The sequence below is a fragment of the Trichosurus vulpecula genome, chromosome 9 (genome assembly GCF_011100635.1).
Source record: "Trichosurus vulpecula isolate mTriVul1 chromosome 9, mTriVul1.pri, whole genome shotgun sequence".
NCBI classification, from domain to species: Eukaryota; Metazoa; Chordata; class Mammalia; order Diprotodontia; family Phalangeridae; genus Trichosurus; species Trichosurus vulpecula.
In genome coordinates this window covers 37,099,319-37,125,770 of record NC_050581.1, presented here as the reverse complement: position 1 = coordinate 37,125,770, position 26,452 = coordinate 37,099,319, and the positions used below count along the sequence as shown (strand labels likewise).

Here is a 26,452-nt window from a genome sequence, read left to right as displayed (position 1 = left end):
GTATGCTTGGTAATACTTATAATTCAAAAAAGAAAGCACAGAAAGAGCACTAGGCCTGGAGATAGGAAGTCACTTCTGTTTGCTTCAGTTTTCTCAACAGTAAAATGGGGATAATAATTAGCACTTACCTCACAGGGTTGTTGTGAAAATCAAATTAGATAATATTTGTAAAGCCCTAGCATAGTATGTGGCACATAGAGCTGCTTGCTTAATAAATGCTTCCTTCCTTCCTTCCTTCTTTTCCTCCTTCCCTTTCTCTCTTCCTCCCTCCCTCTCTCCCTCCCTCCCTCCCTTCCTTCCTTCCTCCCTCCTTCACTCCCTTCCTTCCTTCCTTCTTTCCTTCCTTCTTTTCCTCCTTCCCTTCCTTCCTTCCTCTTCCCTTTTTCTCTTCTTCCCTCCCTTTTTTTCCTTCCTTCCTCCCTTCCTTCCTCCCTCCCTCCCTTTTTTCCTTCCTTCCTTTCTTCCTTCCTTCCTTCCTTCCTTCCTTCCTTCCTTCCTTCCTTCCTTCCTTCTTTCCTTCCTTCCTCCCTCCCTCCCTCTCTTCCTTCCTTCCTTCCTTCCTTCCTCCCTTCCTCCCTTCCTCTCTTCCTTCCTTCCTTCATTTCCTCCTTCCCTTCCTTCCTTCCTCCTTCCCTTTCTCCCTTCCTCCTTCCCTCCGTCCCTCCCTTTTTTCCTTCCTTCCTTCCTTCCTTCCTTCCTTCCTTCCTTCCTTCCTCCCTCACTCCCTCCCTTTTTCCCTTCCTTCCTTCCTTCTCTCCTTTCTTCCCTTCCTTTCTTCCTTATTAGGAAATGTCATCCTCAGAGTAAGCATCCCAGAAATACTAATCCTCTAGATTTGTATCGCTAAGATACCTAGAAATGTTAACATTATGATAAAGCAGGATTCTCTAGTGCAGCACTGTGACTACTCAGGGAATAATGATAAAAGGATCATAGAGTTAAGGCTGAAAGGGACCTAGGTGAACCCCTTCATTTTACAGAGGAGATAACTGAAGCCCAGGAAAGAGGAAATGAGTAGAAGGCATCAGAGAAGAGGACTCAAATGTGGGTCCTCAGACTCTTCCCACTGCACTATTTATCATTCAGTAGTTTTTCAGTCATGTCCAACTCCTCATGACCCCATTTGGGATTTTCTTGGCAAAGATACTGGAGTGGTTTACCTTTTCCTTCCCTAGCTCATTTGACAGATGAGGAAACGGAGGCAAACAGGGTGAAGTGACTTGCCCAGGATCACACAGCTAGGAAGTGTCTGAGGCTGGATTTGAACTCAGGAAGATGAATCTTCCTGACTCCAGGCCCTGCACTCTAGCCACTGGACCACCTCACCTAGCTGCCTTTTACTTCACCATGCTAACACCCTAATAGCTCACCTTTCCGTACTACTTTAAGGTTTGCAAAATGCTTTCTATATAACATTCCTGTAAGACAGGTAGTACAAGTATTGTTATCTGCATTTCACAGATGAGGAAATTGAGACTCTCAAAAGACAAGGGGCTTGCCCATGATCACCCCATTTGTCTTAGGCAGGATTTGGATGATTAAGCGCTGTCAGGATTAACTCTCAGATTATGGAATCTGTGATCTCAGTTTGCATTTTAAAAAAAATTCATTGATATAATTTATTTTCATATCATCTTCATTTCTGAATATATCCCTCCCAAGCAAGGCACCACAAAGAACAAAGAATAAAAAAATAGGGAAATAAGTTGTTTAAAACTAGCATATTGACTGAGTCGGACAGTATATAAACAATATTCTTAACTCGTAGTTCCCATCTCTTCAAAGAAGGGAAGGAACAACAGTTTCTATCTCTTCTTCAGGGAAGTGTAGTGTGGTAAAGAGAGAACTGGCTTTAAAGTCAGGAAAACCTGGGTTCAAGTTCTTTTTCTAACATACCTTGGGCAAGTCACTTAACTCCCAAGTGCTTTAAGCAACCCTCTAAGACTAGAAGTTGTGAAGAAGATGCCCATCTGCATTATTAGAGGTAGTTTCCTATGCCAATGAAATGATAGATCCAGTCCTTTTTCTTCAGGAACAAGTTTATGAGACAACACTTTGCAAAAAAAAATTCCAACTCATTTTTTCCCGAAATATCTCTGGAAACATAATACAATAAAGAGCTGAACTTTAAAAAAATGCACTTTGCCAATGAGAGCATCTACTACTCTAGAATGTGTTGGGTCAATGGGTTAATGGCCTTGGGAGCTAGTCTTCCACTCCCAGCATGGACACTGTCTGTGGGAGCTTCTGCTAACTATGCATACTCCTTGCGTTGGAGTGACATTTCTGGGAATGAGGACAAGATGATTGATTCCAACATATATTTCAGCCCTTGACCTTCATTTTGAACCTGGTTTCAGGGCCATTTTTGAGAGTACTTAAATGTAACTGTGGTCTGTGAAGAACAATTAGCTCATTCTTTATAAAACTCTTGAGGATGAAGTGAAAGGGAGTGATTTTGTAACTTACATGAAGTGAAATACGGTACTCTCAACACCACATCCCTGTATATGTTTGCATATGACATTATCCTAGGCTAGGTAGTTGGGAACTCAGCAAAATTAGAATTTTGGTAATTAGTCTTGGTAAAATAGAGGAAAGAACAGGAACAAATGATATATATGCATATATGTCTGATATAGATAGATAGACACATATACGCACAGAGATAGAGCTAGAAACAAACTATAGAATTTATCAAAGGCAAGTGCAGGTGGTATTCTTAGGACGTAAAGACTAAAGAGTGCCTGATTGTTAAGAAATATGTCAGAACAAGATGTAGAGGGAAAAGTGATATAATATCAAGAGTCCTGAATTCAGACTGAGGACTTACAATTTCATTGCTATAGGGAACTCCCCATGAAGAGTTAAATATACACAGATAAGTATTTACCATACATGCATACACACAAATAAGCATATAATACACGAGAAACCGTGAGGTAAGACTATATATATATATATATTCTACACTCTGAGTTCGGACCCATACTAAAAGCACTGTGTTGAAGAAGAATGTGGAAGATGTTTGGAAATGGTTCCAAGACAAGGTAAATGGGTTAAACTGTAAGACTAATTTATTTTTATTTTTTTTTATTTGTTTTTGTTACATTTTGAGTTCCAAGTAGTCTCCTTCCCACATCAGAGAACTGGCCAACATTTGATGTGGATATATATGTGGAACCATAAACTGTAAGACATGAGAAAAGTTAGAGAACCCGACTCATTTCATTTAGAAGGGAGAAGGCTAAAGGGTGACAATGGCTGTCAGGAATGTAAAGGATACTACTAGCTGTTTTCCCAAAATAAATGAATAGGGGCAGCTAGGTGGGACAGTGAATAGAACACCGGCCCTGTAGTCAGGAGGACCTGAGTTCAAATCCGGCCTCAGACACTTGACACATTTACTTAGCTGTGTGACCTTGGGCAAGTCACTTAACCCCAAGTAGCCTACCTTTCCCTCCTCCAAAAAAAAACCCCAAATAAATGATTACAGAATTTGAGAGAAGTGATCTAAATTAGCTACAAAGAAGAATTCTCCATCAGTGAAAATTCTCAAACATAAGGTATATGCAGCGTTCTCTTTTCTGCAGATATTTATAACTATAGATTTCCATCAAGATTGTTGTAAGGAAAAATCTTTGCATATCTTAAAAAGCTCTACAAATGTGAGGTGGTTTTTGTTTACTATTACTACCCTTAACCTTACCAGTCACATTATCCCAACCCCTCTTAATACCACCACACCCTCCTCTACTACCACGACAGGAGGCAGAGTGGCATAGTAAATAGAGAGCTGATCCCAGAGCCAGGAAGACCTGAGTTAAAGTCCTATCTCAAACACATACCAGCTGTATGATCCTGGGCAAGTCACTTAACTTCTTAGAACTCTAGGCAACTCTCTAAGACTATAATTTGCTGAGAAGTACTACCTGCATTGATAAAGGGAGTTTATTCATTTAGGAGTTCCCTGTACTAATGAAAATGCAAGTCTAGGTCCTATTTCTTTTTAGTATTATGATATTGGTATCATGTTCAGGTTGGCTTTAAATATGACCTTGCCAAAAGTCAAGAGCTGAGCCATCTTGAGATCTTTTTCATACTTAAGAAATTATGATTCCATAATTATCATTTTTAGAAATAAGGTCAGGTATGTTAGATTTCCCTCTAGTGGTGTAGAGAAGCATTTAACATAGATTATTTTTTTAATCCACATCATTTGGAATTTGTAGGATTGAGAATTTGGAGCTGGAAGGGACTTTCAAGATCATATACTCCAGGCAAATTCCCCACCCACCTTATTTATACAAATGCAGAAACTGAATCCCAGAGACAAGAAAGTGACTTTCCTAAGGAGCAACAAATTGTCAACTTGAGCCCAGTCTTCTGATTTCAGATCTAATACTCTTTCCCATTCCAACTAGACCCTGGTACATTGGAGGGGGATGAGAAAATAGAGAACATTTAGGGTTTTGGCTCTTTGATTACTCAAGTTGGATGGACGTTTGGTAAAAAGGTTCTAAAACCTTTTGATCTTCCCCTCTTGCCTATCAAAACTTGGCTTCAGACTTTGCTACTGATGTGAATTGCTTTAGCAACCTCCGGAACTAGTGCTTGGATATAGGTCCCCATTGCTTGTGAGTAGCTTCTTTTTGAAAAGATCACAGGGTCAAATTAGTATCTCCAGAGAGTGGCTTAAGTATCAGTGGCAGGGGCAGACACATAGTAGTGGCTTGATGACTGTTTCCACCCATCCCCACCCACACTGCCTCCCTTTGTATGAGAAGATTCCTCAGCTTATTCCCCATATGGAGCTGCTGAATTTCCAGTAAGGAGTCTTCCTCTGTTCTGTCTTTACCTTCATTGTCGTTTGATGTACTGCAGGGTCCCCCATCAGCAAGTACAAGTGTCAGGAATAGTTCACTGAGCCCTTGAAAACCTTAGTCCGGATAGTGCATCTAGTCCAATGCCCTTACTACTGAACCACTCTGAGAAGCAACACTTCAACATTCAGCTAGCTGTCCTAGTGGATAGAGCGCTGGATCTGGAGTCAATTCAGAACCAACCTCAGACACCTGGTAGTTGTGCGTGATCCTGGGCATGGCATTTGACCTCCATTTGCCTCAGTCTCCTTATCCGTAAAATGGGGAGAACAATAACAAAATACCTGCCTCCCAAAGTCGTTGTGAGGATCAAATGAGACTATTTTTAAAGCACTTTGCAAGCCTTAAAGTGCTGTATAAGTGTGAGCTTCTTGTATAGATTCCTATTGTTATTATTCTACCAAAATGTGCCTTCTTTGGAAATGTCTTCTAAAAAGTCACTGTTAGATTCATCCTGTTATATGGCCTGACAGCCACAAAATTGGGTTTGCTAACTTTTTCTTTATATATGGGAAGGTGGAAAAATACTTCTATTGAACAAGGACTTCTACTGAATATTCCTATTGAAGAAAGACTTCACTGGAAAAGAATCTTTAGGATGCTGTTCTTTGATTCCCTTAGGATTGCTGAAAAGAATCATTTTTTTTTTAAAAAAAGACATAATTCATATATTATAAAGGAAATATTCTCAAAATACAGCTCAGAAAGTCTCTCTGTTGGCAACATCATTTTCATTTACAAAGGAGTCTTATTTCCCTGTAGCTATAAGGATGCCTTGCTAGAAGCCTGAGTGCCTGGTTGGAAATCAGGATTTCAGTCCTGTTTTCTAGTATACTTGTCAAGGTCAGTTAATCTGATATTGTTCAATAAACTCCAGTGGCTCCCTATTATGTCCAGGATCAAATATGATAGTCTCTGTTTAGATTTTAAAGCCCTCATAACCTGGTCCTACCTTCCTACCTTTCCAGTCTTCTTATACCTTATTCCTTCCCCTTCACACACTGTATGATCCAGTGACACTGACTTCCTTGCTCTTCCTTACACAAGACACTCTGCTTTCTGACTTTGTCCATTTTCTTGGGCTTTCCACCATGCTGATATTCTCCTCTGCCTCCTGGAGTCTCTGATCTCCTTTGAGTCCCAGTTAAAATCCTACTTTATGCAGTAAGCCTTTCCCCAATTCCCTTAATGTTACTGCCTTTGCTTTGAGAGATATATGTGTGTGTGTGTGTGTGTGTGTATGCATGTATGTATAGGTATGTATATACACACATATAAATATTGTGTTTCCATGTATGTAATATATATTCCTGCATATGTCTTGTGTATACATAGCTGTTTTCATGTCGTCACTCCCATTTTTTGGGGGGGGGGGTTGCCATTCTTTGTGTCCCTAATACTTAACACACTGCCTGACACTTAGTAAGTGCTTAATAAATGCTTGTTCACCTGACTTGATTTGACTGGTCTTGCTGGTCTAAGTTTTCATAGCCTAGAGAGTTAATGTAAATGAATTTTGTTTGGTGATGACTCTGGGGCCCCTGAATGAAAGATGTTGTATAAAGGTTTGTTGTAATAACTTTTTCTCCTATAAATGAACCTGGTACAGTAGAACTTGACATTACCCCAAATGTGTCCCAAAACCCAGATGAGCATCATTAGCTAACTGGCTGAACCTTTCAACAAAAGGATACTGTAGCCACTTGTGCGGCTAACCCAGGACTCTTCTCAACACTGTGACTATTTCAAATGGAGTAAGTCATTTGCCTTCCTAATGATTCATTTGCATCTTGGAATATTAATCCTGAAACTTATCCCTGGAGTTGTCCATGACCTTCACTGTAAACATCTGAACTAGAATGGTTATCCAGCAAATAAGGGTCTCTGGGCACGGAGGAGTTTGCTTGTATCTTGCCCTAGGATAGCATATATGCTTAATTCACCTATTGGCATCAACTCTGGTTTCCATCACCCTAGGTTCTATCACCTTGGCTTTGATTGGTTTCCTCTCTGATCATAAAAATGATTAGAAAACATAGACACGATTGAAGGGTATCCCATCATTCTTTATGCCTTAGAAAATTGGTGGTAGGTTTGGCAAGATCTAGAGGCTGAGCCCTAACTAGTAGACGCCCACAAACCACAGACCTGGAGGAGATCCACAAAGCTAGGCCTTTATGTTCTGGTTTATGATGCTTTGGGTTGGTAGAGAAATTCTTGAGAGCGCTTATGTCGGACAGATGCGTGGATTTCCTGAGCTCAGTGATTTAGGAACAAGAGGAAGAGTGAGGTTGATATGTCTGTAAGGGGAGAAGGAGGCAGAGAAAGTGTTGTTGTTCAGTCACGTCTGACTCTTCTTCCTACTTCATTTGGGGTTTCCTTGGCAAAGATACTGGAGTGGTTTGTCGTTTCCTTCTCCAGCTCATTTTAGAGATGAAGAACTGAGAGAAACAAGGTCAAGTGACTTGTCCAGGGTTACACACACAGCTAGTGTCTGAGGCTGGATTTGAACTCATCAAGATTAGTCTTCCTGATGTCAAGCCCAGTGCTGTAGCCACTGAGCCACCCAGCTGCCCCAGAGAAAGTGGTAAGGGTGGCTAAAAACATGTCAGCCCTGTAGGTTTGTAAAGATGCTTAGGTTTAACTACATCAGGTAAAAGGATTTAGAGCGGGACTTTAGACAAATTCCAATCCAAACTTATCATTTTATATTTGAGGAAACTGGGGCCTGGAGAGGTGAGGAAACCTGTTCAAAGTCACACAGCTGATACATGTCAGGGCCTGGACTAGCCCCCAGGTCTCCTGACTCCAATTCCAGTGTCCTTTTATTTACAAAGGTGCACAAAGAGGTCCATCTAGTTTGGCTACTCTTCTCTTATCAGCTCTTGGATAGTTGGCTGGACAAGGTGATGGGTTTCCCCCACTGCTACTAATTGCATTGACAGCACATAAATGCCTAGTGTAGGATGCTGGGTGTGCCTGGTGTCCTGGTAACTTGGGTACCTCAATCTTGGTCAAGATAGTACTAAGATGTTTTCAAAATGCTTTGACACTCTCTTAGTTGGTGATGGCCAATATTCCCCTTGCTGCCTCTCTGAGAGAGTATGGTATGGGGCTAGAAAAATTAAGAGACCTGATTTTGAATCCCGAGTTCAAAATTTACTAGCTATGTGGCCAAATCGATTAACTTGCCTCCGTTTCCTCATATAAAAAAATCGGTATGATGATGATAACAATGAGATTTACATTGCCTAACTCTTAGAGATTTTTTTTAAACAAAAGTGCTTTGTAAGCCTTAATGATTATATAATAATAATGGCTAGCCTCTATATGGTGTTTTAAAAAGAGAGTGATGACTTTGGGGTTCCTTTGGGGCTCATTACATGTTATGTTATTTGATTCTCATGACATACATGTGAGTAATCATTAATCCCATCATTTCTTCCTTCAATGACTCTTCTGCTAAAGCATTTAGAATTCATGGGTCTGAGTTTCTCACTCACCTGGAACATAGGGCAACCCAAGAGATGAATCAAGTCACACTTTTCATGGTACATCTTCATCGGATGGTGTTATCTCACTGAGTGGAGGAAAGAGATTCAGAAGGTGCGGAGGCTGTGGGGTGAACGATGACTTGTTCCAATGCAGCTCTAGGAGAACCTTGCCTATGTTGAGCAACAAATGTACTCCACTGTGTTGAACACCAAAAATGGTCCACAAGAAGTTGGATATGATATGTTGCAGAGAGTATTACTGATTAACTACAGGGAAGCAGGCCTCAAATGGAGCCTAAGTAGCAAATTACACAAAAGATAAAATTCCATTTGTATTCCATTTGTATCTAACATCTCATAACATGAGATGTTAGAAGGAGTTTAAAGGGCTTTGGAAAAGATATGAAGCAGCCCTGGAAACCGATTCCCTAAGACTCTATCTCAAGATAGAACTTATCCGTCCCCATTTTTTTCAATTTATAAAAGAACATTTCTTAGAGTATTTTTGCACTCATGGAATTACTTTTTTAGGTTCTTGGTTTCTTTTAGGAGATTTAAAGTTTTTTTTTAATTTTTTGTTGCTATTTAAAGCAACTGCTTACACATGGCAGTCAGATGATCCATGATTCCAGTATGCCTAAGGAGAAAGAAAACATACTTAGGAAGGATATATGGGCAAACGGAAAGAAGACTTCATGGGAGAGCCACTGTGAATAATTAGAAATCTGTAACCAAGTAATTAGCAATCTGCAACCAAGCTATTTAAAGTGCTCTGAGACGTAACCAGATTTAATCCCAACTGGTCGTGTGGTATAGGGAAAGGAGCCCCAAACTTAGAATTAGATTAGGGTTTGAATTCTGACTCTGTCCTTCACTGTTACCCATTTGACCATGGTCAAATTACTTATTTTTCTCATGTCTTCAATTATATATAAATTGAGACAGTTGCACAAGGTGGACCCTAAGTTTCCTCCAGATTCTTCTATTAAAAAAAATCATTCTTTAGTAAACCCACGATTATATAATTGGCAAAATAAAAACATTTTTCATATTTTAAGCTGGTAAAGCACACATGGAAAGGGCAATCTAGCCTCCAATGATTATACTTCTTTAAGTCACGTTCTATGAAAATTCAGCCATATTGTTAAAGCCCATCCCTGATTCTGTGGGAATTTATACATTAGCTATTTAGTGAGTGATTCTTGAATTCAAGTCCTAGCGTATATATGATTTGAACTGAAATTTCTCAGTTGTAAGTCATTTATAATTCACTATTCTCTCTGTGCCCAGGTCAAGCATTTGAAAAGTAGCTTACTTTCATCATGCTATAATCATTTTGGACAGCCTTTGGGGACTTTGCTTGGGCCTCCTCCTAGTAGGATTTGATTCCCTCCAGGACAGAGTGCCTCAATATGGTCCAAAATGCCAGGCTGTTGTTGATTCCCTCTCCCTCTTGGAAAAAAGTGATTTTCTGATCTAGACAGATATCTAGTTGCCCCCAGAGGGATCCAACCCTACTTCTGAGATCGGTAAGCAGAAATGAGGACAGAAAATCTGCTATAAACTTCATTAAAACAAGCAACCAACCACATCTTTCTCCATGGTGTTATGTGAGTCAAACTGAAAAATTTTAAATAGTGAGCTGATAGAACAAATTCCAATTTCATCTTATCAAAACACTAAGCTTCGCTAAGAATTGTGGGTAGAGTGCCTAGCACAATTGCAACTGATAGGGAAAAGGTTAGTTATTTAAAATATATCACTATTGTGCATTCAGTTGGTACACTAAATTGCTGGAGCTATGCGAGGATACATTCTGCTCCAGAGGGTAGAAGAAACCTCGGTCATTGCTCCCATAAAAATAGATATCACTGGCTCATAAATTTCAGGTGATCTTTCTTATCTTGCTAAGAATCATGACATTTAATCATTTATTATTTATTTATTTTTAATGGTTTTTTTTTCTTTTTAAATTGAGTTCCAAAGTCTTTCCCTCTCTCCCACCCCTCCTGCATTCACTGAGAAGGCAAGCAAAATATCAATTAATTTTATGTAAGATATATTTTCATATTAGTTATATCACCAAAAAAGGCAAAAAAAGATTTTTAAAAAGTGAGAAAATTATACTTCAGTTTGCACCCAGAGTCCATGGAGTCACAATGACTGAACAGCAGAAACAAAGGTTTAGTGAACTTCTAGGGTCAAATGATAATCACGTGAAAATCTAGCAATGCCGTCATCACTCTGATGAGATTTTACTAGTTCGTCAAAATCATACTTTGGGGAGGATTGGCTCTGGGAGAGAGGAAATGCACATTGACAGCTATGGCATGGTAACCTATATATCACATCTACATTAACAGTCAATGATAATAAGATATTTCTGAAAATATATCTCCATAGGGCCCCTCTTTCTGTTTTCAACAAACAACTTCTGTGCAAGATGGATTTGTTGCTCATCCCATTTTCTGTTTTCAGCCTCTTCTGTAGCAACCCTATCTTAGTACTTTTTTTATTGGAGGGGAGAAGGTAAGGCAATTGGGGTTAAGTAACTTTCCCAAGGTCACACAGCTAATACATGTCAAGTGTTTGAGGCCAGATTTGAACTCAGGTCCTCCTGACTCCAGAGCTGGCGCTCTATTCACTGCACCACCTAGCTGCCCCTATCTTAATATTTTTAATAAGCAGCTATGCCCAGAAAATTTTAAAGGTTGATATAGATAGAATTTATGCTTATAACTTGTTCATAAAAACCTTGTTTGGTAATAGCTAGCATTTATATCAGCACTTGAAGTTTTACAAAATACTTTATAAATACTATCTCATTTTGTCCTCATAACAGCCTTGTGAGGTAGGTACTGTCATCATCACCATTTTATGGCTGAGAACCTAAGGCTGACAAGGTTAAATGACTTGGCCAGGGTCACACAGCTAGTAATTTTTACTCGGATCTCCCCGATTCTAAGTCCAGGACTTTACCTGTGCACCACCTCACTGCCTCCTAGTTAGGAAACTCTCACTCCCATCAAGAGCCTTGGGCTTGTTTTTCAGACTTTTTTGTATTCCTTCTTTCTCTCCAATTACTTGTGCTCAATCACAGGTGCTTATAAATAAAGTGAATGGGTTTCTTCCATTGATGTTGCAAGATAAGATTTATTGTGGTGCTTCAGGTCATTGGTAGCTCTGGTTTATAAATTAACCTATGTTCTTTATGACCCACTGACAAACCATTAAACAAAGTTTACATTTTAACCATACATCATTGGCCTTGCTGCAGGATGTGAACCCAATCACACAGCTATTAAGTGTCTGAGGCCAGATTTGAACTCAGGAAGATGTATCTTCCTGACTCCAGACCAGGTGCTCCATCCACCATGCCACCTAGCTATCCTAATAATAATAGCTAACATTTCCATTTGAGTTTGACACCTTGGAGAGCACCCAAAGCCTGGGGAATGGGTTCAAGTATCACTTCTGATATACTCTGACTGTGTTACCTTAGACAAATCAGTTAGCCTTCAGAACTCAAAAGACTAATTAATGACTGACATGGAGTGGATGGCAGAAGGGATATTAGGAGAAAAGAGATGTGTGTGTGTGTGTGTGTGTGAGAGAGAGAGAGAGATCAATACAGAATAAAAATGCATATGGCAGTTGTGGAAAAAGCACTAGGTTTGGAACTGGAAGATTTGAATATGAATCCCAGCTTTGCTACTTACTATCCATGTAAAGTTAGGCAAGTAAGAGAACCTTTCCAGGGCCCAGTTTCCTCCTTAGTATCATGGAGAAATTGTACTAAACCATCTCTAAGGTCTCTTATAAATTCTATGATCCAATGAATTTACCACAAACAGACAAGGAGTCAGACTTATCCTGCTTAACTCTGGAGGACAGGATCAGGCGTGATGGGTAAAGATTGAGAGATATATTTGGGTTTGATGTAAAGAGAAACATCTAAGCATTAGAGCTGTCCCAAAGTATGATGAGCACCTGGAGGGAGGGTAGTAGGTTCTCCCTAAATAGAGATTTCCAAGAGAACATGGGATGACTACAATACATCCATAATAGTAGAAGATAGAAGGTTGCTTATGTCCTCTCCTCACTGCTGGGGTTTCATTTCCCTGGATACCTTCAAGACTCAGCTCAAACACCTCCTGTAAGATGCTTCACCCCTCCTATAAGCTGCTAGTTCCTTTCCTCTGATATTACCTTCCATTTGCCCTATATATCTTGAATCTTGTTCAGTCATTTTAGTCGTATCGGACTCTTCGTGACCCCATTTGGGGTTTCCTTGTCAAAGATACTGGAGTGGTTTGCCATTTCCTTCTCCAGTTCATTTTACAGATGAGGAAACTGAGGCACACAGGGTTAAATGACTTTCCCAAGGTCACACAGCTAGTAAGTGTGTGAGGCCAGATTTGAACTCAGAGAAATGTCTTCCTGACTCCAGACCTAGCACTCTATGCACTATGGCACCACCTAGCTGCCCTAATAATAATAGCTAACATTGATAGAGCACTTACTGCGTGCCAGGCGCTGTACAAATATTATCTCATTTGGTCCTTACAACAACCCAGGGAGGTAGGTGCTGTTATTATCCCTATTTTGTTGTTCGATCGTTCAGTTGTGTCTGACTCTTCATGACCCTATTATGGTGTTTTCCTGGCACCGGTATTGGAGCAGTTTGCCATTTCCTTTATCATCTCATTTTACAGATGAGGGAACTGAGGTAAACAGGGTTAAGTGACTTGCCCAGGGTCACATAGCTAGCAAGTGTCTGAGGCTAGATTTAAACTCAGGTCTTACCTACTCTAGGAGCAGCACTCTATCTATTATACCACCTGGCTACCCATGCCTATTTTACAGATAAGGAAACTGAGGCAAACAGATTAAGTGATTTGCCCAGGGTAAGTGTCTGAGACCAGATTTGAACTCAGGTCTTCCTGATTCCAAGTCCAGCACATAGTTTCACTGAAAACTGCTTTTTTATTCATTTCATTTCACATTTATTTCATTATAATGCCATCCTCATGGTACCAGTCAAAACCTCAGAGGTAGCAACAACTTTTCTAGAACCAACATGGAATGTGGAGGGCGATGTATTAAGGATTGTCCTAGCCTAACCAGCTACATGTCAGGAGATGCACAGTCCCAGTGACTGTTAGGGCATGACGCCCTATGGCAAACATCTTTTTTTTGGTTCTTTTTTGATGCCAAAATCTCTCTGTTTCTTGCAACCTAGGTTAAATTAGAGAATCTCTTAAGAACAACTTTTTTCACCCAACTGTTATTTTAGGGAACTGTTGTAAGGAGGGATGGTGTGCATCATCAGTGAAAGGTTTTATTTTTCTTGCAATGGAGAAACTTTCTGTAGCTATAGCTATTGTTCCAAATATAGTCACACTTTAAAGAAAATAACAACTGACTGTGGGGAATTTATATCATGGAAATGTTCCTTTGGAATTCATCAAGGGATGGAGGGCAAATCATAAAGCAAATGCTGGCAAGGTGTTTTGGGTGAGTCCATCAAGGTTGAAAAAAAATGGAAAGCAGCCTCCAGTTTGTTTCTGTTTAGTTCTGGTTTTAATTATGTGGTTCCATTTCTGTTAACCATTTTATAGCAATCAACTTGATTCTAGTTTCTCTTGGTGTTCCCATGCATGTTCCTCATAAAGGCAAACTCTCAAATACATGGTAAATATCCCCCCAAAAGAGAGATGTGGAGGAGCAATATGGAAGAAGGATATTGCTAGAATCAAATATTGAGTTTCCATTTTTGTTTATTATAGTTTGGGAAGGGAAAACAGCAACATCCAATTCGAGGTTGCTAAATAGGTTTATGTCATGAAAAAGGTTTTTTCTTTGGGTTCATGGTGAGTTCATTGTAATATCAATTAAGTTGGGTGTCTTTGATTAAGTCTCACTAGGTGCTAAACCCTAGGCCCAAACCCCTATCCACTAAGTGCTAAGCCTATGTGGGTGTGAAGCCCTCAGGGTCCTAAAGGGAGCTGCTAAAACCGGAGCCTATAGTAGGAGCCTAAGTTCTGGTTGCTCAGATGACGTTTGATGACAACTAAGGAGGGTATAAAAAGCTAGAACAGAGTTATTTGCGAGGTCTCTCACTCTTGGAGGCATGTTGAAGTGGAGACTCTGGGCAGCTGTAGTTAAGAGCCCTCCAGCTTGTAAACCCAGATGTTTGGACTTTGTTAAACTCTGGTAGCTATGCATGGAGATTTGAATCAGACAAGGTCTGTCTGTTGATGTTTGTAATTTGTATTTTCTCAGAAGTTCAGGGTGCTGGCTTTTTCCCCTGAACTAAGCGAATGATATTTGTATGCTGGATTAAAGTAAGTTAACGTTGCTTTCCTTAGCAAAGCTGATCAAAAGAACCTGTATTGGCAGCTTTCTGAGTACTGGTTGTTGGTGGGTCTTATGCCCGCACAGCAGCTGCTAGCAGATTGTTGAAACATTCATTTATAATAGAAGTCAATTGAAATATCAATCAACAGCATCAGTTAAATTTACAGGATAATAAGAACAAATTCTACAGCATGAGAGTGGTGACTGAAGCTGTCTAGATTTGGCTGTTGCCATAATCAGGAAAACAGTGGTAATGGGTGCTCTCCAGCTAAGGGAGTTCCATCAGACCTTGGGCCTGTCCTGAGCTGTGTCCAGAGACTTCGGATACAAATTTCCACTTTTTATCCTTTCAGTTCTATGACACTGTCCACCTGGTTCATGACTTTGGCCTGTCTCAGTTCATAGTTCTTACCTTCACAGAAACTTGGCACAACCTTCCGTTTTCCCCATACTGTGCGGGGGTTGTGGTGATCCCCTGCTCAGCCTCAACTCTTGGCAGAACCCAGCTCTTCTTGAATGGAAGGTGGGAAGGAGAAGGATATGGAAAACAGTAAAGATGCCCCCTTTTGCAAATTAGTATCATCGGCTCATTTATATTTAAACTACGATACATCAAAAAGAGGACAGTGGGATTTTCCTTAATATCTTTCAGATGTATGAGTAAACAGATCCTTTACTGGGTTAGAGCCTCTCTTTCTATTCTCACTACCCCGACACAATTCCTATGCCCTTGGAGCCAAGTGGAGCTCACATTTGAATAAAGAAAAAGTCATCTCCATGCAATTTCGTTTGTGTTTGGATTTGCCATCTGAATGCTGTCCTTCGGCTCCTGAAACTCCGAAACAATTGACAAAGGCAGGAAAGGGTAGATGAGAAAACAGACCCTGTCTGGCCAGTCTGGTTTTTGTTAGGCTTGTCATTGCTGAGCATGCTCAAAGCTATAGCTTTTTTTTTTTTTGGTTGTTGTTCTGCTCAAGCTTTTTCTGGAATGTTTTAATCACTTTAAACTTTGAAATGGTCCCCCTTCCCCTTTTCCTTGCACAGGCTTTATGTTTTGAGAGCCAGTCCATGTGAGCCAGGAACAATTTAATTTTGTTTCAGTTTATCCTCACTAATCTTTTACAATGTCTATATTGGTTAGCAACATTGGGCCCATTCCAATTCAAGGTTGCTAAATAGGTTTACACCATGGAAAAAAGGTGTTTTCTTTCGGCTTATGGTGAGTTGATTTATAATAGAAGTAAATTGCTCCCATATTCAGTATTTCCATTTCAGTGTTTTATTGTTGAGGGATGGTTTACTTTATCACTGGAAGCCTAGAACCTTGTAAATTAATAGAGAATCAACCCAAAATTCTTATGACTTAGTTGCTGGCTACATTATCCTTGAATCTCAAAGATACCTAATGATCTGAAGGTCATTGTAATTAGAAAGTTGCCTTTAAGCTTTGAGATGTTGATGATAGAGCCAGAGTATGATTCGTTAGGCTTATAGCTTTGGAGGAAAAAATATTTTTCCTGCTCTTGGCTAGCAGTTAGACTATTATGGGAAGCCTAAAAAAAGTTCCAGGAAAGTCGTTTTGTTTGTTTATTTAACTTGCATATCAGAATAAGCATATATTCCCCCAAATAGTGCAGTGAATAAAAAAAATAATTGAGTGAATTTAACTGGTATTCGTCAGAATTTTATTGGTTTGATTTTTCAATAGTAGGGCTGCTGCTTAAGAATTAGAAAAGTAAGCATCTTTTTCCACTTATAGATCAGTGCTATGTGTTATCCACTGGTTAAGCCTCAGTTTCCTCATCTGTCAAATGAACTGGAAAAGGAAATGGCAAATCACTCCAGTATCTTTGCCAAGAAAATCCCAAATGGGGTCACCAAGAGTCAGATGTGACTGAGAAATGACTGAGCAACAACCAAAAAGAATTATTGTTTTCCGTTCTTTTCCACCACCTGCTTTCTTACCTCTCAGAAGGATTTTGCACAGACTGTGTCCTCTTCCCCTCTCCACTCAAACATACAAGAGACAGAGTGGTGTAATAGATAGCTGACTTCAGAACCAGCAGGACCCGGGTTCAAGTCCTGCTTACAACATATACTGGCTATGTGACCCATGGGAAAGTCCTTTAACTTTTCAATGCTTTAGGCAATTATTTAAGATGTAGTAAAGCTGCCAGCTTCCATTGGTAGGTGACCTCCTTTCCTCACCTGGTAGCTCCCTATATAACTGCCAGTTCCCCTCCTTCTCCTTGACCTCATATAGTTAATTTAATTCTCCCTTAGACGGTACTTCTCATAATGCACACATGCTTTTTTAGCCTCTTTCCTTCTCTTCTCCCTTCCATTCGTTCAGTCCATAGATGTTCCTTGAGCAAGGAATTCTTTGGGCAAGATATTGTATTAGGTACCCAAGGGTAAAAGTGCACAGTGACTGGTACATAGTAGGTGCTTAATAAATGTTTTATCTCTCTCTTTGTCTATCTCTCTTTCTTGCCTATCACTCTATTTTCTGTCTGTCTGTCTATCTGTCTAGCTAGCTATGTGGTGCTGTGGCTACAGCAATGGGCCTGGAATTAGGAAGACTCCTCCTTAGTTCAAATCCAACCTCAGGCACTTACTTGCTATGTGACCCTGGGCAAGTCACTTAACCCCATCTGCCTCAGTTTCCTGATCTGTAAAATGAGTCAGAGAAGAAAATGGCAAACCACTCCAGTATCTTTGCCAAGAAAACTCCAAATGGGGTCACAAAGAGTTCAACACAACTGAAAAAATGACTGAACCACAACAAATCTATCTATCTATCTATCTATCTATCCAGCTATCTACCTGTCTATCTATCCAACTATCTATCCATCTATCTAGCTACAATCTGTCTATCCAAAATAGCCCCATCAGGTCCCAGAAACCAGAGCAGCAATGGTAAAACAAAAATCCAGCTATGATGTGGTAAAAGAAGTCTTCAGTGAAAAAGTAAGGGAGCAGGAAGGAAAGATGGGAGCAAAGTAGGAAGGAAACTGACAAACTGAACTGAATCTATACTTTGAGCTGCTTGAAATCAGAGCTCTGGACTTCTTTTATGCCAGGCTACATGCTCACTTCACTTCCCTATCCATATACTTTGCTTAATGTAGAATAACTGTATTCATTATTTACATCTTGGATACCCTTGAAAGTACCCATGACACAACCTTGAGGACCTTCACAAAACCCTCTAGCTGTCTCTTCATCTTCCTCATATTGTTTGTTTGTTTTTGGCAGGGCAGCTGGGGGTTAAGTGACTTGCCCAAGGTCACACAGCTAGTGCATTTGTCAAGTGTCCGAGGCTGGATTTGAACTCAGGTCCTCCAGACTCCAGGGCCAGTGCTCTACTCACCGCGCCACCTAGCTGCCCCTCATCTTCCTCATATTAAACCTGCTTCTCCTAAAGCCCAATGGGATGAAAGTTCATTTTCTTTTTTATGTCTAGAACTGAGGATAGTACTCACATATAACAGGTGCTAAATAAATGCTGGTTGAATTAAAGTCAATTGAAGCCTCATCATTCAAGATAAATAAGAAGCCATGTTATTCAACTATATTCTTTTTCTGTTTTAACTACTATTCTTGCAATAACGTGATTTCCCACTATCTTCTTATTACAGATGAAACGATTTTTTTAGGTACTGGCTTCAGTGATTGCATAAACCCATGTTTTCTCAGCGCGTATTATAATCCCTGCATGCTTTTCTGCCCTGTGTAATTCTTGCCCATAGAGGATCCATTCAATAGATGAGAGGCCTTTTAAGTCTTTTAACATTCCATGTATACCAGGGTTTAAATAGGTATTTATGGCTTGGCCTGAGACCCTAAGCACTATTTATAACATAATTTCAATAGAACAGGGCATTCTGCATTTCAAACATTCAAGACCCATTTTAGAACACATCTTGTTTGTGAGTTGGAAGTTTTGTACCTATCTATAGATCTATATTCATTGACAGTCAGTATTTATCATCCTGTAACTGGAAAGCGGAAAGTGGTCAAGAGCCAAGTACCTTAAAAGAAAAATGGGATAAGTGGATACCACTTTAGGCTTTAGGAGTTCATGACCGTAAAAATACAAACACAGGGTATTAAAATGCCAGCTTCGCTCACAGGTAGCCCACATGGTTCAAGGAAGCATATTGATTCTTTTTAATAGCCTAGGTCCCTAATCTTTTATTCCATTTAATGTTGTTTATAGAAAGATTTTTATTTAAAATACATATATATCTATGTGACCCGTATTTTTTAAACTTTTATCGATGCTTCTTGTTTTTATGTCACAGTAATTTCCAGATATAACACCACTCCACAGGTTTCTCTTATATCTAAGGAAAAGCAATTAAGCAAATCGCATGTTGTCCTTTTCAGCCATTAATGATACTGCATTCTTTTCATTTACATTCTTTTCGTTACTGTGCATATTATTTTTCTGGTTCTATTTAGTTCACCCGGCATCAGTTCATATGTGTTTCCATGCTTCTCTGGATTACTTACATGTATCATTTCCTATAGTGAAACATTACAATAAATCAATATACCACATAATTGTTAGGTCATTCCCTTCATGTGATATGTGTGTTGGGGGGTGGTGTCCCAGACTCTTAGTGCTCATGACTGGCCTTAGGGTGCTCAAAGCCAGGATTCTGACATATCCCCAAATGTCTAGTCTTTTGCCTGTGCTTAATGCCTTAACTATCCCACCTCCCTTCCCCTCTTGATCTTGAGCTCAGTATTCACTGGGCCATGGAGCCAGTATTGTGTGGTGAGAGGGAATGTTTAACGTCTCCTGGACCTGATAGATTCACCAAGGTGTGGATCTGTCACTTCTACTGCTCAGCACCCTAGCTTAGCCCCTCAGTACCATAGCCATATGCTGGTGTTCCAACCTCCTTTCAGGGCTTCCTGCCTCTACTCTTAATTCATCCTTCCTAACTCCTCTGAAAGAATCTGTCTCACATTTAACTCTAGCCATGTTATATCTCTTCTCAAAAATCTTGAGTGTCTCCTTTATCCCCCATGCAGTAAAGTTCAAATGACTTTTGCCTGGCATTCAAGGCCCTCCATAACCTGGTATCAGTCTCTTTCTTGCCTTATCATGTATTACTTCCCTTTACTTACTTCAGGCTCTAGTCAAACTAGACAGCTCTATGTTCCTGATCATCCACCGAGCTCTCATGCTTCTTCTTGTGCCTTCGTTTTGGCTATACCCTAAGCCTGGAATGCCCTTCCATACTCTCTTTATCTGATGCAGTCATATTCATCTTCAAAACCTTGCTTAAATGGCACCTCCTTCAGGAAGCTAACCCTGATTTCCAGCATTTTATTTTTATAATGCTAATATACTTCTCATGTAATATTTTGTAATATAATTGTGTATTTATATCTTATCCCTGTACTAGAATATAAGCTCCTGAGGGCAGACACCGTGTCTTAGCTCAGCTTCAGAGAATCCCTACCGCCTAGCACAGTACTCTCTGAACAGCTGTTTAGTCATTTTTCAGTCATGTCTGACTCTCTGTGACCCTGTTTGGGGTTTTCTTGGCAAAGATAGTGGAATGGTTTGCCATTTCCTTCTCCAGTTCCTTTTACAGATGAGGAAACTGAGGCAAATGGGGTTAAGTGACTTGCCTAGGGTCACATGGGTAGTAAGTATCTGAGGTCAGATTTGAACTCAAGTCTTCCTGACTCAAGGCCTGGAGCTCTAGCCACTGTACCGCCTAACTGGTCAACTACTGCAAACTGTAGAGCTCACTAAATGTTTGCTGAAGAATTTATAATTCTCTCCGAAATACCATGTATCTCTATATCTTTTCTAGATCTATAATTTGATGGCCAAAAAGGATTTGTTTTTTTCTCCTAAAGCTTCCATACTCTATGTGTATGTACAAGCGTGTATGAGTGTGTGTGTGTGTGTGTGTGTGTGTGTGTGTGTGTGTACTGGAGATGGGGAGGTGGAGGATGGAAGAGGTTATAGGAGAATAGAAGGGAAGGTGAAAGGATAGCCTTTAAGGAATTTTCTTAGTCTTTCTTCTTTCATACATAAGGTTCATGCGGAGTGCTGGTTTTTGAACTAACAACAAAAATCCTAACAGTTGCTAGCATACTTAGTATTTTAAGGTTTACAAAGCTCTTTACTAATATTATCTCCTTTCATCCTACAACAACCCAAGTGCTAGTATTATCCTCATTTTACAGAAGAGGAAACTGAAGCAGACAGAGGTTAAGTGACTTGTTCAGGGTCACACAGTTGTTAAGAGTCTGGCACAGGATTAAAACTCAGGGCTTCCCAGCCCCAGGTCCAGTATGCCATCCACTGTGCCACCTTGCTGACTAGCCTGTATAGCTTAGCAATTTTCTTGTGAAATAAGAATGAGTCCAGTTGTTCACCGTGTTTCTTTTTTCCCTTCCAGGCTGTGCTGAGTCCTCTCATAGCCATTGCCTTGAAAATTTCCCAGATCCATGAGAGGACTGGCCGTCGGGGCCCCACTGTCATCACCTGAATGAAGGAAGGCTTGCTGATCTGGGGCCACAAGAGAGCACCAGGAGGGAGAGCTGCCTTTGCTGATGCCTTCTTGCTACTTGTTTGTGCCTTATATGACTTTGAAATGGTGTTTTGTTGTTGGGGGGAGGTGGGTGGGAAAAGAAGACTTCAATTTCATTTCAGCCTTAGCCAGTTGCATTGGCTTACCAGTGCAATTGTGTATTTAGTAGTCTGTTAAAGCTGCAATATCTTTTTAGATCTTCCCTCATAGGTAATTCACAATCAAGAATTAAACTTCCTTCCTTTCCATCCCTAGTTCTCAACAGTCACAAAGAGAAAAGAAACAGTTGAGTGCCCTGTTTGTCTTATCAATATGACAAAAGGTTCAGAATTGAGCAGAGAGAGTAACAGTAGTATCAGTATGGAGGGTGCCAGATGAATTTGAAGACCACAGACTCCCTTGGGCAACTCAGAAGTAGGCACCCAAGGCAGCTGGAGCTCAATAGTTAGGAGGATTTCATTGTCTACAGCAGATGATTCCAATGTGACTCTCCCCAGCAGGTCCCACTGATCACCAGCTGCCCACTCCTAAGCAATTCTTCTCTTCTTGTCTTCTCAATTCCTCACCAAAGCTTCCTCTAAAACACACTTGCACTCTTCCAACAGTACACATCGATGGGGCATTTCTCCCCATTAACTTTCTAAAGAATGGTATTTCAACCAAAATGTTAGTTTCCTTCCAAAATCTCCTAAACTTACAAATCTGTCATTTGTTGGCCATGTAGGGAAACTATTCATTGGGAAAACCTTATGGGAATGGACATTTTTAATTCTCCCAAGCCTTGAACATGTCTCACATGTTTAGCACAGGATCACAGGACACATGTGTTTGTATAGATTCATCCTGGAAGGTCAAAGTCCCCCAAGGTCCATTATCTTGTTGATTATGATGAACAGTGTATACCTTCTGAGCCTACTTCACAAAGAAGGGCATTTGTCTGTTCGTTGGTCTCACTTTCTCCTTGATAGGAGCCAAAGGGAACATAGAACCCATATTAAGGTGTGAAATGGATGCTGGGAAGGACACTTGATTCATTTGTAGACCTTGGGATAGAAGAAGAGCCAGGGGATCCTCATAAGAATGAGGAAAAAAGATGGAAACATCTTGCTTTCTTCACTGGGAAAAGGATACTGCAGCTGTAGTGACATGGCTCTGTACTCCACAAGAAACACAAACACGTTGTGCATGAGACTTGTTTGCATATGTTTTGCTTCCTTGGGAACAACACACTCACTCATCAGCTCACCCATTGAGATAGCCTGGTGTAGTCTGACTTGTTTGACAGGATCTTGTGGCTATGGCCAAGGTGAGCCCAATTGGGAAAATGTCCCCAGGAAGTAAAAATTTTCCTGTTTTCAATCTATGCTTCTGTCAAAAACTGCAATGACATTTAGTAGTTAATAAAAAAAAATGGAATGCTGTATTTCAGTCTACATCAAGGGTTGTGTTTTTTTTAATTAATTAATTAATTTTCAGTTTTCAACATTCACTTCCACAAGATTTTGAGTTCCAAATTTTCTCCCCATCTCTCCCCTCCCCCACCCCAACAGTGTACATTGTGATTGCCCCTTCCCCCAATCTGCCCTCCCTTCTATCACCTCCCCCCTTTCCTTATCATTTCTCCTTCTATTTTCCTGTAGAGCAAGATAGATTTCTATACCCAACTGTCTGTATATCTTATTTCCCAGTTGCATGTAAAAACACTTTTTAACATTCATTTTTAAAACTTTGAGTTTCAAATTCTCTCCCTTTCTCCTCTCTCCCCACCCTTATTAAGGAGGCAAGCAATTCAATCTAGGTTATACATGTGTAGTCATGCAAAACACTTCCATAATAGTCATGTTGTGAAAGACTAACTATATTTCTCTCCATCCTATCCTGCTCCCCATTTATTCTATTCTCTCTTTTGACCCTGTTCCTCCTCAAAAGTGTTTGCTTCTGATTACCCCCTCCCTGAATCTGCTCTTTCTTCTATCATTCCTCCCTCTCTTATCCACTTTCTCCCTACCTGTCTGTAGGGTAAGATGGATTTCCGTAGCCAATTGAGTGTGTGTGTTATTCCCTTTTAAAGCCAAATCAGATGAGAGTAAGGTTCACTCATTTCCTTTCACCTTCACCCTCTTCCTCTCCAGTGTAAAAGCTTTTTTTCTGCTTCTTCTGTAAGATAATTTACCTGATTCTACCTCTTCCTTTTTCTGTCTTCCAGTACATTCCTCTCTCACCCTTTCATTTTATTTTTCAGATATCATCTCTTCATATTCAACTCATCCTGTGCTCCTCCCTCCCTTCCTCTCTCTCTCTCTCTCTCTCTCTCTCTCTCTCTCTCTCTATATATATATATATATATATATATTAACATACATATATATTTGAATATATCATATATGTATACACGCACATATTCCCTCCAACTATCCTTATACTGAGAAAGGTCTCATGAGTTACAAATATCATCTTTCCATATAGGAATGTAAACAGTTCAACTTTAATAACTCCCTTATGATTTCTCTTTGCTGTTTACCTTTTCATGCTTCTCTTGAGTCTTGTTTTTGAAAGTCAAATTTTCTATTCAGCTCTGGTCTTTTCATCAAGAATGCTTCGAAGTCTTCTACTTCATTGAATGTCTGTTTTTCTCCCTAAAGGATTTTATACTCAGTTTTGCTGGGTAGGTGATTCTTGATTTTAATCTTAGCCCCTTTGACCTCTGGAATATCATATTCAAAAAGCCCTTTTATCCCTTAATATAGAAGCTGCTAAATCTTGTGTTATCCTGATTGTATTTCTACAATACTCGAATTGTTTCTTTCTGGATGCTTGAAATATTTTTTCCTTGACCTGGGAACTCTGGAATTTGGCTATAACATTCCTAGGAGTTTTCTTTTTGGGATCTCTTTCAGGTGGTGATCAGTGGACTCCCTCCATTTCTATTTTACCCCTTGGTTCCAGAACATCAGGGCAGTTTTCCTTGATAATTTCTTAAAAGATGATGTCCAGGACCTTTTTTTGTTTATCGCTTTCAAAGAGTCCAATAATTTTTAAATTATCTCTCCTGGATCTATTTTTCAGGTCAGTTATTTTTCCAATGAGATATTTCAGAGTATCTTCTATTTTTTTCATTCTTTTGGTTTTGTTTTATAATTTCTTGATTTCTCATAGAGTCATTAGCTTCCATTTGCTCCATTCAAATTTTTAAGGAATTATTTTCTTCAGTAAGTTTTTGGACCTCCTTTTCCATTTGGCCAATTCTGATTTTTAAGGCATTCTTGTCCTCATTGGAGCTCTTTTGCTATTTGGGCTAGTCTATTTTTTAAGGTATTTTTTGACTTATTTTTTAAAGTATTATTTTCTTTAGTATTTTTTTGAGTCTCCTTTAGCAAGCTATTGCTTCATTTTTCATGATTTTTTTTACATCACTCATTTCTCTTCCCAATTTTTCCTCTATTTCTCTTACTTGATTTTCAAAATCCTTTTTGAGCTCTTCCATGGCCTGAGACTAATTGATATTTTCTTGAAGGCTTCGGTTGTTGGAGCTTTGACTTTGTTGTCTTCTTCTGGTTGTATGTTTTGATCTTCCTTGTCACCAAAGTAAGATTCTATAGTCTGAGGTTTGTTTTTTTTCTGCTGTTTGCTCATTTTCCCTGACAAATACTTGACTTGTTTCTTTTTTGTTAAGGTAGGGCTCTGCTTCCAGTGTGAAGGGTGCACTGTCCCAAACTTCAGGGGTTTCGAGCATCTGTTTTCAGAGATACTTCTAGGGACCTATAAAGTTTTAATTCTTCCAAGATGATCGAAGGAGAGGTATTTACTCCTCTCCTGGTCTTTGCTCTGGTATGTGAGTGACCACAAGCACTCTTTTCTGCCTTGGAACTGTGAAGAGGATTCCCTCTCCATCACCGCCACAAGCTCTACCATACCAGCACTCCTCCTCACCCCAGGACAACCATGCAGGACTGTGACCCAGATCCAAGCACAGGCAAAGCAAGAGAATCCTGCCTCAGCATCAGCAAAGAGATCCCTGCAATCCCCCTCTGATCAGCCACTTGATCCCCCCACCAACTATGGTCAGGGAGCTCCAGAAGCAGCCGCTGCAGCCAGCGCAGTCACCACCCTGGGACTGGGCCCAGAGGTTCAATAGACCTTTCCTACTGACTTTCTAAGTTGTCCTTGGCATTTGTGGATTGAGAAGTCTGGAAACTACCACAGCTGCCAGTGATTCAGTCCCCTGAGGCCTGCTCTAGGTTTTCTGGGGCCTGTGGTTTGTGCTGGACCGTGCTCTGCACTGGACTGCACTACTCTCTCAGCCTGGTGCAACAGACCTTTCCTATTGACCTTCTTGGGCTGGAAATTTGTTTCACTCTGTTATTTTGTGGATTCTGCTGCTCTAGAATTTGTTTAGAGTCATTTTTTACAGGTATTTGGAGGGGTTTGGGGGAGAGCTCAAGCAAGTCCCTGCTTTTACTCTGCCATCTTGGCTCTACCTCCTGGTTGTGGATTTTTTGCTCCACTATTTCCCAAAGTGATACTTTATCTAGAAAGAGATTCTTAACCTTTCTGGTGTCATGTATCCCTCTGGCAGTCTATTGAAGCCTATGGACCCCTTTTCAAAATAATGTTTCTAAATGCATAAAATAAAATTCAAAGGATTAGAAAGGCAAACAATTACATTTAAATATAGTCATCAAAATATGTTTTCCAAAATTCATGGACCCCAAGATAAGAACCACTGACTTGGCAGAAGATAATTACTTTTAAGAAGGTCTGAAGATGCTATATTCCATTTTCACCTCATAGCGGATCTATTTTAAGTGGATGAGGACAGCTATGTGGTACAGTGGATAGAGTGCTGATACTGGAATCAGGAGGGCTAGTCTTTGTGAGTTCAAATTTGTCCTCAGACACTAGCTCTGTGACCAAACTGTTTAAGCAAGTCATTTAACCCTATCTGCCTCAGTTTCCTTATCTGTTAAATGAGCTAGAGAAGGAAATGGCAAACCACTCCAGTATTTTTGTTAAGAAAACCATGAATGGGGTCATGGAGAGCTGGAGACGATTGAACATCATCATTATGATGTAAGTGGATGGAATGACAAGGTTGTCTCATTCCCCGAAGGTGCCTTTGAGAGTTTGCCAAACCAAAAATGGCATTCAG

At 40.0% G+C, this 26,452-nt stretch overlaps 1 protein-coding gene across 1 annotated transcript in view; it reads left to right on the top strand.

The window, feature by feature from the left end:
* Nucleotides 1-22,736, top strand: part of PGM5 (phosphoglucomutase 5) — a 232,538-nt gene extending 209,802 nt beyond the window's left edge. The window contains exon 11 of the mRNA XM_036739286.1: nucleotides 21,172-22,736. Within this exon, the coding sequence (XP_036595181.1) occupies nucleotides 21,172-21,261 (90 nt within the window). The 3' untranslated portion in view covers nucleotides 21,262-22,736. The remainder of the gene's footprint in view (nucleotides 1-21,171) is intronic.
* Nucleotides 22,737-26,452: the final 3,716 nt, after the last annotated feature.